General features: G+C 38.7%; 2 protein-coding genes across 2 annotated transcripts; both read right to left on the bottom strand.

The window, feature by feature from the left end:
• Window positions 1-2,144: 2,144 nt before the first annotated feature.
• mid1ip1l (MID1 interacting protein 1, like) lies at window positions 2,145-4,048 on the bottom strand. The gene is made up of 2 exons (XM_069669751.1): window positions 3,954-4,048; window positions 2,145-3,409 (listed from the first exon to the last, which is right to left on the bottom strand). The coding sequence occupies exon 2, from the start codon at window positions 3,328-3,330 to the stop codon at window positions 2,836-2,838; it is 495 nt and encodes a 164-aa protein (XP_069525852.1). The 5' UTR covers window positions 3,331-3,409; window positions 3,954-4,048; the 3' UTR covers window positions 2,145-2,835.
• A 1,784-nt stretch (window positions 4,049-5,832) lies between these two features.
• Window positions 5,833-12,243, bottom strand: tspan6 (tetraspanin 6). The gene is made up of 8 exons (XM_069669846.1): window positions 12,044-12,243; window positions 9,253-9,441; window positions 9,094-9,168; window positions 8,914-9,009; window positions 8,416-8,571; window positions 8,199-8,282; window positions 6,649-6,734; window positions 5,833-6,549 (listed from the first exon to the last, which is right to left on the bottom strand). Exons 1-7 carry the CDS (start codon window positions 12,128-12,130, stop codon window positions 6,666-6,668), a joined length of 756 nt encoding a protein of 251 aa, XP_069525947.1. The 5' UTR covers window positions 12,131-12,243; the 3' UTR covers window positions 5,833-6,549; window positions 6,649-6,665.
• Between the last annotated feature and the right edge of the window lie 1,191 nt (window positions 12,244-13,434).

The following is a 13,434-nucleotide window of genomic DNA, read 5'->3' as shown; positions in this document are numbered from 1 at the left end:
TAAGCTTCTTTTTTAGGTGAGCATCCATTTAGATCAAGAAATAGCTGTATAAACAAATAATAACAGCTGACTACTGCTACATTAAGCATCTTATTCAACATGGCTGATCGATGCGTAGCTCTCATCAGCTAAAGTGGTTCTGTTATGCAACAAGGTGTTTACTTTTTGTGGAGGCAGGTGGAAGGGAAAGGGGGGGGCACTCTTTCCGCTTAAGTGCAAATAGGCACTGATTAATACATTCACAGGTAGCTAACACACCAGAGGAATATAAGCAGCAGTAGAGACTGTTAAAGGAATAGTCACATTTGTGCTGTCACTCTTGTACCTCTATTTATATCAGGTCAGTTCCAGCAAAGAGTAGGTTAGCTTAGCATAGCTTAGCATTAAGTGATAGTCTGAAATCTCATTTTTTTCAATCGATACAAAAAAGGAAACAAACAAACAAAAAAGCCTTTTTAACTCTCAGTTAAAACATTGTGGCAAACATGACCCAAAGTAAACCAACAAAATGTCATTTTGTTGAAATTAGACAGGAAGTCAAAAGCTAATGAGTCAGCTGTTGGTCAGACTAGCCATTTCCTCTTGTTTTTAGAGTTGAAGCTAAGTTAAGCTAACTGGCTGTAGCGTTATATTTGACTAGCACATATCAGATTAGCATCTATTTTCTTATCTAACTCCTGCCAAGAATGCAAATATGAAGATAACCCAAAATGTTGGCCTTTTCTTTAAAGTACGACTCAATCATGAATTAAATTATTTATAAATATGTAAATTTGATTTTGTGTTTTTTTTTAGATTTCGCTGAGATAAATCTAAAATCTTTAAAAACAAGAAACCCCATTTCTATTCACATTTGCCGTCCGGCCAGCTGTCACCAGTTTGGTTGACCCAGTTTATCCGAGTGGGCTGAGGCCTTCTGACCAGCACAGCCATTTTGATTTGCAGTCATCTGTATGGGCCATTGTGAGTGGAAACAGACTGCAGCTTTGCACACCGCAGGGCTCACGCAGCACTTTTTATGCAAACTCTCAGCCCTGGCATGCTCGCTGCTGCTGGTCGGAGGAGCATCACTTGACCATGTCTGCCCTCCTCTTGCTTCCTGGATGCCCTTCATCACATTACAATCTCTTGAATCACTGCTGCGCCTTTGAGAGAGAAGGGAAAAAAACCCTTTGCCACCGGATTGGCTGCTGTTGGTGGAGCTGTTGCTAAGGGGAGGGTTTCACTCAGTGATGGATAGATGTGGCAGCTGGTAGGGGAACCAGTTTGAGCAACATATACATCAATTTAATGTTTCACTTACGCCACTGCCATCATGTTCAGTGTGTCCAAGCTGCAGAAGTGTGATTGATGTCCTCTAAATCTGCTACAGAGCTTTTAAAAAACATGTTAACTGTGTCATTTACTCATGTAAGTTTATTGTCTCACTGGAAAAAAAACTCTTATCAATTGTAATGGGTCAATACACTTTACAGCACCCATATTCCCACCATGAAGGATGACTTAATCGACTGTAAATGTCAAAAGTGTTTGACTTGGATGGAAAATAGACACTAAAGTATGTTCAGGGTTAAATGGGCTTGTTGTAGCCGGACACATACGTAAAGGTGTGTATAGGAACAGTTGAATTCTCAGTTGTTGCAGTGGATTTCTGTAAACATGTGCACAAAATACACTGTTGGCATTCAAATATTTAAATAAGATTTGGCTTTTAACCTAGGTTAAATAATAGGTATTTGTAAAGGACTGAAATGTAAGTTGTAGTTCTAAAAAGCATGCACGTAAAGTTATTGCTTCACTGCATCCTAAAGGGCGAATGAGCTGCAGGGTATTTTAAACAAATGCTGCAAAAACATTAAAGATAAATTGCCTTTGAGTACAATCGACAATTTGCATAAAGCCGCAATAATATGAAAATGTTTGATGACAAATTCAGCTTTAAAGCCATGACCTGTTTCACAACACCGCTTTAGATGTTCTCCTTAAGGTAAATCCTCAGTAAAGCACTTTAAATCCTACGACAGCAACATTACATAAAGCTGCTCAACTACTGTCACTGCATGTCAAATGCACCTTCCTGCACAGCGGTAAACAGCTTACACAACTTCAGTTTAAAACAAAGACAAACAGGAAGACATCAGACATCAAGTTTCAAATTATTTATTTTTACTTTAATATAAAATTGGTTTTGAAATATCCAAGGACAAACAAATGCATCAATCATGAACACCTTGACGAACCATTTAAGCAGTCAGACAACGGGCAGAGTAACTGAACAGGGCATGAGGGTATACAAAAAGTCAAGGCACGCCATGTTACAGTAATACCAAGTGGATAGATTTTAAAGCCCTTCAGCTCAGCGTTAAAATAACCCTTGTTTTACAGGAGGGACAGAATAACCAGCATTCAGTTTCTCCTACAGTCAGAAACCTTTTCACAATCTGGTGACAAAATTAGCTCAAACTTGAAAATGACAGACTCAAAAAAAAGGGGGGGGCAGGTTTCTGAATAAACCAGAGCTGTGCTTCATCTGGACTTTAGGTACAGATTCAATAAACCTCCACCAAGCACAAAGAGTCAACCTCTGCACTGAAACAGGCAGAGGGACCTGTGCAGGCGTCACTGGCTTCAGGTAAGTTTTGTAATGCTGGGACAAGAGGGAAGTCGGAGTGTCGCTACTCAGGAGTGAGAGAAGTCAAAGTGGTTACCCTCAGTTCACCGTCCATTGAGATCTGTTAGATAGAAATGTTGGGCCCCTCTCAACACATCTCATGTGCAAGTCAAGCAGGGAAAGGACAGGAAAAAGGTCAAAGGAAGAAAAGGGTGTATCGACTTCTATCTCATGAAGTTTCCTCCTCCGATCTCCCTCTTGTATCTGTTGGTGAGGTGGTCGGCTTGCAGCGTGAGTTTGGACAGAACTCCAAACAGTCCCCTGAGGTGAAAGTGAAACTGATGCTCCAGGTCCAAGTTGTCATCCAGGAGCAGGTTCCCGGTGACCGGCTGCTGTTCCTCCTGCTTCACCGCCATCTCCAGGAAGCTGGCGCCACTGCTCATCTCCCTCTTCAGCAGACCCCACTCCATGTCGTTCTTGATGGACTTGAGGAGCAAGTAGTGCTCGTACATGTCCCTCTGCTTGTTGGAACAAGGCAGCTCATGATTGTTGTTGGGCTCCACCTGTGCAGCGTTGGTCTGCTCCTCCAGCGGCACGTCTCTCAACAGGCTTGGCACCATGATGGTCTCATCCATGTTGTTGGCCGCTGCTATGAAGCGGTGCATGACATTGATGAGAGAGTGCTTGTTGCTGGCGGAGTCGTTGCTGATCTGCATCATTTTTAAGGCTTTAGGTTTCAAAGTATAGCTGGCAGGTGGGGCTATTGAAGTGCCTGTTGGTGTTTAAGAGATGGCTGATCTGTAAGAGGAAGAGAGAGGAAATAAGGATGCAGCAAAAGAATAGTCAGACGCTGCAAAAACAACCTCTAAAACTAACAAAAGCAACACAAATTCAGGCCTTTTATACTGTTACACATTCAGCAAAGGAAACCAATTCATTACCTCTCATACATACATAATCATAATGCATTACCCAAACCTTACTCTAAACTTAACCTATCAAGTCTCAACTTGACAAAAATGTCCTCACTTCAAAAAGGTTAAAAAGTCAGGAGGTCCTCACAAAGATAGCTGGACAAGTACGAACACGCAAGAGTACAGCTAGGTTGCAGGAAATCTGATGTAACAGATGCAGCTCGTCTCTGAGCTCATCCACGCAGCATACCCTGACTTCCTGCACCAAAAACACGCTTCAATACATCTCGACTTCTACAGGAATGATCACTTTTAGTTTGGTGAATGTTAATGTTAGATCCCATCAATATGACCTTGACTTCCTGATATTAACGCCCTGCAGAGCACTAGATTTAGAGGCCTGAAGAGCAACAAAGATGCAGACTGACCTGAAGCACGAGGTAACCTGAAGAAAATCTTTCTTGGCGTGCTGCTTTGAAAAACCCCCGTCTTCTCAGGCTCTATGCACCACCTGCAGCGAAAGAAAGTGAAAATTTCTTCAACTGAGCGGCACTGCACCCTGCCTTTATAGTCGACACGCCGGGTTGGGGTGGAAGAAAACGATAAGGCCCGCCCTCCTTGTATTTTTCTACCGAGCCAATTGGACAGATTGATAGATGAGGGCGGGGTCTCACAGCATCTGATCCAAAACGCACCAATGAGAAACCACATCACAGCTGCCACTCAAATGTATTTGCCTGTTGTTAACTGCACGTTGTTACATTTTTTAGGCGGTTTGTAGCCTGTAGGCAACGGTGGTGCAAGTTGGCACAGTTGCACGTTGAATTACAGGTGTCTTTCCCATTTCCCCCCCTTTTATTATTACGTTTGTGATAATTTAAGATTTTCTGTTTTGTTATTCTGCCTGCTGAGCTGCTGTGTCTTCTTATTGTAACACAGCGCTGCCCCCTAGTGGTTGGATATAGTTACATGTTTCTCCAACATACCGTCCTTGCCATACACTTTAAAACAGTCACAGCACGTAGCATGTTGCGCAGGTCCGCTACAATCGAGAAAGTTGTTGGTCTTACCAGATGAATTTGTTTGTTCCACTGAGACACTGGGGTAGAAGCCCTGCAGGTTTCGTATGCGCCGCAGGAACAGCACAGGTGTGTTTAATAAAGCTAATTACTGATGAGGCTTCTGCTGCATCATCAGCGTTATTAGTTACACCTGTGATGTTTTTTCTGCTATCTGCAGTGAGACAGGCTAATAGTTTGAGTAGTTAGAAGCTTTTGGAGAAAGAACATCTGTTAGAAAAAGGATTATGCCAGGCAGATATTATTTAATTGTGGCCAACAATTCAAAAAGGATGAATAAATAATAAATTATCAAGAAAAAGTAAAAACTCTCTTTGATATGACTATTTTCTTGTTTCTTTAATCTTCTATGAAAGCAAAGCAAAAAGTTAACTTGGGCTTTGGGAATTTAAAATTTTCACAATTTTCTGACATTTTCTAAACCAGACAAGTTACGGATTTATCAAGAAGATAATTCTAAAAATAATGATAAGTACATTTAGTTTTTTTCTTTAGAAACTATTTTAACTTACCAACTATCAAATAAGTCAATACAGCTTATACTAGATTTATATGACATTTATTTTGTCAGCATGGACGCTGCATCATGTTACCAAAGTACTGAGATTTCTTTAGCGGTATTAAGGGAAACTTGAGAAGTACACATGACATGTTCACAGGAAGTTTTTGTCATTCAAATTACTGACTGTAACACTTTTTTTATTTATACCAGATACGTCAGAAAAGCCTTACTTGTACTCTCTCTCCAGTTCCGGCAGAATATGACAGTAAAAGCTGGGCAATGTGTTGATATGAAAATAGTGTGTAGGCTAGATTTCTGGATGAGTGTAATGTTTATTTGTCTTTAAGTCTAAATTGCTTTAAAATTATTGATTGTTTTGTCATACAGTATACACATTCTTTTTTCCACGTTTGGGTAGAAATAACTTCTTGGTGAACTTGTAATAACCACAACATTTGACATAAAGGCCTCATAATGTAAATTATTACTACTGAAACTAATACCAACACACTAACAGCATCAAAACTTCTTATTTAAAACTCATACTCTTCAATAATATGCAGATGTTTAATTAAAAGCTGCATATTAAAAAAACTAAATGCCTTTCCCAGGCTGTATTTTCTATGGATTTCTAAGGCCCAAAATAACAGTCATGTCTTCCAAAATATTTACTTGTGCTATCATTTCTTTTGTCAGATGGACAGACATCATGAGCTGCACAAACACTTAAAGATACTAGATATTATCTTTATTTTTTTTTCTCAAGTATTTCACATGCATCCACAAAAGAATAACAATTTAACACTGAAGACTGATATAAAGTTGGCCGTGCGAGTGTAAATTGGCACATATTGAAAGCAGTTTCAACAATACTGGCCTACAGAAGGAGTGAAGCTTGTTTTGCTGTACATCACACAGACTTGAGTTCAGGGTGGCGACATCTTGTCCGTCTCTGAGGCTTATATGGGTTTCACACACTGAGGTTCACTTAGTGTTGCAGAGAATTTTTTTGTATCAGTTTATCGTCTAGATTTAATCTGCTCAACTACAGACTAATTTAAGTAAAATTACAAAATAAGGCAGCTGCATTGAACAAGGACACAACAGAAAGGAAATGCTTACAGTTTGTAGAGTTAATTATCTTAAATGAAAGTTACAGCATCTATGCCTAATAGAAATCCCTCTTTAATCCCAGAGGTTACACATGATCTGAAATGTCCAGGTCCCTTTTTTTAATTTTTATATTTGGTCAAACTACGCAGCAGACGACGTTGCTTCAACCCGATTTCCCTCTGCTTGTTTTTCATTGGTGACACTGAATAAAAGAAGAAGCAGCGAGTGTTTTTCCCTCTAAAATAATATCAACTAACACATAAACACAATATTAAAAATCACAGGAGATTCTTTCAACTCGGTTTGCATCCGGAGCTGCCCGTCAGAAACCTGCAAAGACAGAAAAAATTAAAATATCAGAAAGGTCTTAAGGTGCTTTTATTTTGAAAACATTGAATCTCTGAATCACTGCAGCATTAAAAGCCTAACCTGTGGAAATGTCACCGTTAGACCATCTCATACTGGTTGTTGGTTATGTATCGAGACAAGCAGCAGGACAGGAAGATCCCAATGAGCTGAGAGGAAATACATTAAACACAATGTAGATTTGTCAATACACAGAAAAATGTAAGTGAAATTACCGTAAAATATTCGGTGTAAAAGACGCACTTTTAATAAAAAATGTTCATCTAAAAAGTGGGCTGTGTCCCATACACTGATGCCACCAATATACCAGTATAAAATGCAGAGAGAGGTATTTTATTGTGTTACACTATTTTACCCAGACGATGGCGCTATAATTTAGCTAAAGCTTCATCACGGACATGCGCAGTCATGATCTCCAATGCAGCCGGCGTCCTCACAACAATCAACGCTACTGTCGGCTGAACTCAACTACCGCACTGGTAGCTAGCAGGATTACAAACTCGACGTGGTGAAAACAGATGGTAGGCTATAATTTGTTTGTGTTTTGGATGAAAATAAATTGAAATTGGGACTGAAATAACTTGTAGTTTATTATTAATAAATAGCTATTGAAAACCTTTTATCTCTCTGGTATACCCTCCAAAACAGACTGCGTCTTATATTCTGGATTTTACGGCACATTTAATTAATCTTTCTTCTTCTTATATGAACGGAAAATTCAGTTTTTACTACCCCAGTAATAAAAACGATTTCACTGTATTCAGTTAAACCAAACTTTCAAACAAAGACAGACAGAAGTAATTTTTAGTCAAAATGTGTGTATATATCAGCTCTACGATATCTGGAGTCCTTTTGAGCACATACACATTAACAGAAACATTGTTTACACTAATCAAAACAGGCCATATTCAACTGGTTTACCGTAAAACTTGTGTATAAGACGCACTTTCAATACATTTTTTTTCATCTAAAAAGTGGGCTGTGTCCTTTTTGTTACGGTATCTTACCCAGATGATGTCGCTATAATCTAGCTAAAGCTTCGTCACGGGAATGCGGCGTCACGGACGAGCAACTCCATGACCGCGAGTGCAGCCGCTACCCTCACAACAATCAACGTTAATGTAGGCTGCTAGCTAGCAGGACTGCAAACTTAACATGGTGAAAACAGATGGTAGGCTGTAATTTGTGTGTATTTTGAATGTGTTTCAAATTAAAGTAAACTGAAATAAGTGAAATAACTATACGTTTTTATTAATAAATAGCTCCCTCTGGGATACCCTTCTATGAATATTTTAGCTTTTTATTTTTCCATTATTTAGATAATATGCTATGCAACAGAAAGAAATACGGGGAGAGAGAGAGGGGGGATTTATTACAGACAGGTGTTTGATTTTCTGTTCCCTTTTTTACTTATACAATCTATTTATTGGTGTATTTATCAGACACAATGCCCATTAATTATCATTGTTTAAATGCGCCAGACTAAGCCAAAAGGTTCAATCTCAGATATTTCCACCCAGACGTTGCCCTATAAGTCTCTCTTGCTTGCTGCCCGTATCACTGCATCCCCACATCTCAACAATGAAACTGAAACTATGAAGCATGTGATGTACCTGGAAGAAAGCTATTCCAAAAGAGATCCCTGCAATGATTCCCAGGTTGGCCTCCATGACACCGGTCATCAATGCAAAGCAGCCCTACAAACCAGCAAAATAAAGATTCAGATTAGTTCTTTTTAAGGTTTTCAATAAACACAGATAGTTTTTGCATCAATTGACAACATAAATCAACTACACAAACATCTAGAAGTTGTGATGCCATTGAACTCACCGTCGTGTACACCTCTGTCTTAGCCTTGTTGAAGTCCTTCAGGATCTCCGGAGTGCAGTTGGTGTTGTCTTTGCAGCAGCTGGCAGGGATCCCCTCATGTTGGAAATAGTCTGTGCCATTCCAGTCAGTGTAATTTGTCACCCCGCAGCAATGCAACTGTGTGGAGAAAAAAACACAACAAAATTATGACAAATTCCTTGACGTGGGTAAAAAATGTTTATAATAATACAGAAAAAAAACAGGATATTGCTTTTTTTCAATGAGTGATGTCACTGCAGATGTTTTAGATCACCTTTTGGGAAAACATCTGCTCTGTCCCACGAGAGCAACATGCTTGAATGCTCTCTTGTTCAGCATATTTCTCTGCTCTCTGTTGTCTAGTGATAAGTTGCCCTTTGAAAATGTTCTTGTATAAACTAGAGGTCTTTAGTTTGTACAGTGAAACACAAAGTCAGATAAGACTAACACTATCAGCGTATTGATAAAGGTCCAACTCACAGTCCTCTGGATGGCGTCAACTGCAACACTGCTGCTGTCCGTGCTGTTGTAGGTCAGCACAGCGTGTTTATAGGCAACGTCTAGCTTGGCCTTGATCTGTTGAATTTAAAATAAAAAGGTTACATATTTCAGTGAGCTGATGGGATCAATTTTTAACAAGTGTTTGGATGAGTAACTCACCTCATGCCTGAAGATAAATCCTGAGATGCCGGCCACGAGCTCAGCCAGGAACACCAAGGTCAAAAACATGGCATACTGAAAGAAGCAATAAAATAAACTTATTATACAGGATCACATTTGAAGGAAACACTTCAGGGAACTTCCTGTAGCTTCTCTCACCAGTTTGAGCATCCATGGGCTGCCGCGGCATGTAGCGAAGCAGCCGAACAGGCCGAAAATAACGATGGTGGCTCCGGTCCCAATGAGGACATATGGTGCATTGGTGCTCTCGTCGGAGGAGAGGGAGAAATAGGCCTCCAGGCTCACCTTCCCCCACACACCGACAGCCAGCAGGATCACGCCTGTGACCTGAGGAGGAGAGCAGGGTGAGTCAGCGCCAGCATCAAAGAGCCACAGAGAAAGATGAGCAGGTTTTTAGGGGCCATCTCTGACACAAAACCTAAGATTTAAAGGGTCATTATAGAAGACCTTTGTACGCTTGGCTGCGTACCTTGTAATCACATCTAGTGTTTGGGTTTTGCCTTTGATGATTTTAAGGAGCAAAACTGAAGAACAACTCCATCTTTTAAATTATATTTGAAGATTGATCTTGATATATTAGACAAATAAAACTAGCTTAGCTTGGAGTAGGTTTAGAAATTAATCTGTTCATCAAATTAAAACTGTCTGGAACAAAAGAAATTTTATCTGCAACAAATTATATAATCGAAAGATTGTCACGCACAAGTACCAAAAGAGTCGCTAATTTCAGTTTCATAATTGTCAAGGCTTCTTTTTGTCACATTTAATATCAAAGCTGGTTATTTTGACGTTTCAGGTGCTTCTAAAGATAAAAGATGCAATTTACAGAGAAAACCAGGAACCTCAAATGGACATTTTTATCATTTCTGTACATGAAGCAGTAGCAGGCCTAACAATCGGCAGGTAATCATTAACTGGTATGATTAGTTTAACAATTATTAAGCTGATCTGATTTGGGAACTAGTGTTGGCAATTGCTCACTATTTTCTCTGACGTTTTATAGACCAAACAAGCAATAAACAAATGATATGTCAGAAGAGAAACTAAAACCCAACCCTTCCCACCAGCTAACCCTCTCTTGTCATGTGTGGTGGAAATGCTCTGCAGCCCTCCCTACACAGCTGTGACAGTATACAATACTGCTTGGTACCTCCAGCTGTGTTCAAGTGTTATAAAGCTGCTCAGAAAGACCAAGGATCCGCACTGAATCTGGCAAATACGAGAGGATACTTTTAATTAAGAACCGTGATGGGCTGAATCCAGTAAAAACGTAATTTCTCTTCTTGATTTTCTTTATTAAATCTTCACTGTTCTCGAGGGGGGAGAAGCTAATGAGGAGAGCAGATGAGATAGAGGGCTAACTGGAGCTCTGACATACACTGTGGAGTCAGTCAAAAAGGATATAACCTCTACTATTGTTATCAATTTAATAAACTCTATTTGAACTTGTGTTGGTTATAAGATGCATGAGATAATTTATTTACCTGTCAATATATCAGTAAAATGCCACCCGAGTTACCGGACTGGCCTGAGCCTGAGCTTTAATCATCTCTCTTTTGCTTTAAGACTGCCCACACAAGTCATTAGCCTGAGGGGAGACATCAGCCAAACCAGGCGAGAGCAATAAATTGCCAGATAAAAGCACAGAACTGAACTTTGTGTTAGCAGCAGCAGCAGCAGCAGTGTGAGACGGCTGTTTGTTCGGTACAAAGATTAACAAATGCGATAACGGGTCATTCTTCTTCCGAAGACAAGCTTTTCCTTACATGTCACTGGGGCTGCGCCTTATGGATTTTCTGTTGATAACTAGGTTTATTATTTTAAAATTAAATATCACAATACAGTAAAAACTATGATATCATGCAGCCTACGGTCATGTATTTAAATAGCTTATTTTATTAGACGAACAATCCACTTTCCAGAGATATTCTGTTTGCTCTCAATATTAACAAACAGGAGATTCATACCAGATCAAAGCGACAACGATTCAAAATTAATCAGCAACAAGTAAAATACAAAACAAATGTTTTGTCCTTCTCTTTAGAACATGAGGAGTTGCATCTTTTTCTGTTATGTGACAAAAAAATGTGAATATCTTTCTAACAATGGGAAATAGAAGCGTTGCCTTTGGCTATGAGAAGATTTTATTCACATTATTACAATATTCTGACATTCAAAGACCAAATGAGTTGTTTTCTTTAAAATAATGTCAAAGATTGCTGGTTCATGGTTCTAAAATGTGTTTATAGTATGGTATTCTTTGGTCTCTTGTGATAGAAGTGAGTTTCTTATAAAAGGCTAGTTTGGGATCTGACTATTTCAGTTCCTGACACTTTATGGATAAAAAGATTAATCACGAAAAATAGGAGTGAAGGAATAAAATTGCAAAAAAAAACAACCGATTTCCCGTATTCTAAATTCTTATATTTCTAAAACGAATAATCGATTATCAAAACAGCCATCGATTAAATTCCCGTCAGTCGATTATTCTTATGATTTTATGTATAATTAACTTATCCTTGTATCACCGAGAAAGGAGTGTTGAATCTAACCTCCACTAGATGTTTCGTGTGCTAAAAACTAATTTCTAGTTGAATTAAATGTCTTTCTTAATCAATTACGTAAAATAACTGACGTTAACTGCAGTTTTGAGGATACTGGAACGTTGTAAAATCTGAACAACACGAACGTCTGTTCCAACGTTTCCAGCGGTCGGTACATTTTCAACAAGTGGCTCTTTATCTCAACACAAAAAAACAACTCCCCTTTAAACTTCTGGACGTTTGACGTCATTCAACACGTTTAACTCTGGTTTTGTAGCTGACGTGATTTGAGCAAACGGTGGTCTTGCTGGGACCGCTACATTAGCCCATTGTTGCTCCTTTAGCTTGTTGTCCCCCATTATGTTTCATGTCAGGCAACAACTCACCCAGAATATGAGGCTGTAGGAGATGAGGAAAGTCTTCAGGCAGGTAATCACTGGCTTCGTCTGAAGCCGTCGAGACGGCGGCGACATTGTGGTGTTTTTGTTTTTATATATTTTTACTTATAACTGGAAAAAAAGGGAGAAAAGTTCACTTCACAGCGCCCCGGAGGTGAGAAAAAACTTCGGGGATAAATCCAAGAGAAGAGGGGGGAAGTGTCGTCACTAACCCACATTCACTTTCCTGAAGGCACAAAGATTTCCACCATGACCCAGAGCGGCGTCGAGTTAGCAGCAACACATGCACAGCTCAAACACGGCCTTCAAAATAAAACACAACACCGGGATCATTTTAAACAAGAGTTACTTCTACATTTAATTCTTTTTTTAAATAACCTTGCTTTAGTTGGTCCTGACAAGTCCATCATCTAAGTCGGCCCACTGTTATTTTTATTTTAAACATTAATTTAATGTTTTAACAAATATCAAAGGCTATGTATTTGGACAATTCAGATGACAGAGCCGCTGAAGGAAAAAGAAGAACCAGTGAAAAGTAGAGCTTGTTTAAATAATTTATATATCTGCTCATAATAGTTTATATATCTGCTCATAATTAAAACATTTTTTTTATAACTTTACCAAAAGATTTACTTGGGTAACATAAATATAGCATACATTCAAAGCAGCAAGCTATAAAGCTGTGTGTTTTTTTAGACTAAATAAATATAAATATAGCAAAATAATAAGTATCATTGAGTAAGTTATAGATTACTTTATAAACATCAAGTGGTTTGTTATGTAGGACTAAATGTATTCAAGTCTATTTTATACAGTACGCTACAGCACACAGTATTTATGTTTGACAATGATGGCTGCAATATGAGGTATGAATAAGACATCAGCCTTTTCCTCACTATTCTTAATGAAAAGGACAACATTTAACATACATTTAGCATAGTTAGTCTAATCCTTTTAGTCAAATTACAAAATAGCTAATTAACTATATTAATCAGCTTGTAATTGATGATCTCATATATTTCAAATAAAGTCAATATTTTGACTTTCAACCATACAGATTTCAGTTCATATGTAGCCAAAGTTGTTACCACAACTCAAACTTATGTCTCATAGTTTAGATTAAAAATGAATGTTTTCCCAACAACCTGGGAAGTTGGAACTACTTTCTTATAAGCTATAAACAATATGCTTTTATTTTGAAGTCAGGCGCGTTATTTCCTGTCTCCTGCTGTTTTACTTTATCATTAGATGCCTTATTTGTTTGGTGATGTGACAGACTACTTGTTTGGGCAAAATTACATGAGCTAAGAAAATATATTATCAAAGAAAGGCACGACATGAAGAACATCGTTTTTTAAAGTCTTATAATCGCAGACAGT

The sequence above is a fragment of the Semicossyphus pulcher genome, unplaced genomic scaffold, assembly GCF_022749685.1.
Source record: "Semicossyphus pulcher isolate SPU_LCO1_2020_fin unplaced genomic scaffold, fSemPul1.0.p SCAF_2, whole genome shotgun sequence".
Taxonomy (NCBI): Eukaryota; Metazoa; Chordata; class Actinopteri; order Labriformes; family Labridae; genus Semicossyphus; species Semicossyphus pulcher.
The sequence above is the reverse complement of the archived record's forward strand: the minus strand, read 5'-3'. Positions and strand labels throughout refer to the sequence as shown.

Bases quoted from the DNA above. Each gene is read 5' to 3' on its own strand.
- mid1ip1l (XM_069669751.1), bottom strand. From the start codon at position 3,330: ATGATGCAGATCAGCAACGACTCCGCCAGCAACAAGCACTCTCTCATC.
- tspan6 (XM_069669846.1), bottom strand. From the start codon at position 12,130: ATGTCGCCGCCGTCTCGACGGCTTCAGACGAAGCCAGTGATTACCTGC. The intron at 9,169-9,252 runs GTGAGAGAAGCT...TGCTTCTTTCAG, and splicing joins GCCCATGGATGCTCAAACTG to TATGCCATGTTTTTGACCTT. The intron at 8,572-8,913 runs GTGAGTTGGACC...TTCTCCACACAG, and splicing joins TTGACGCCATCCAGAGGACT to TTGCATTGCTGCGGGGTGAC.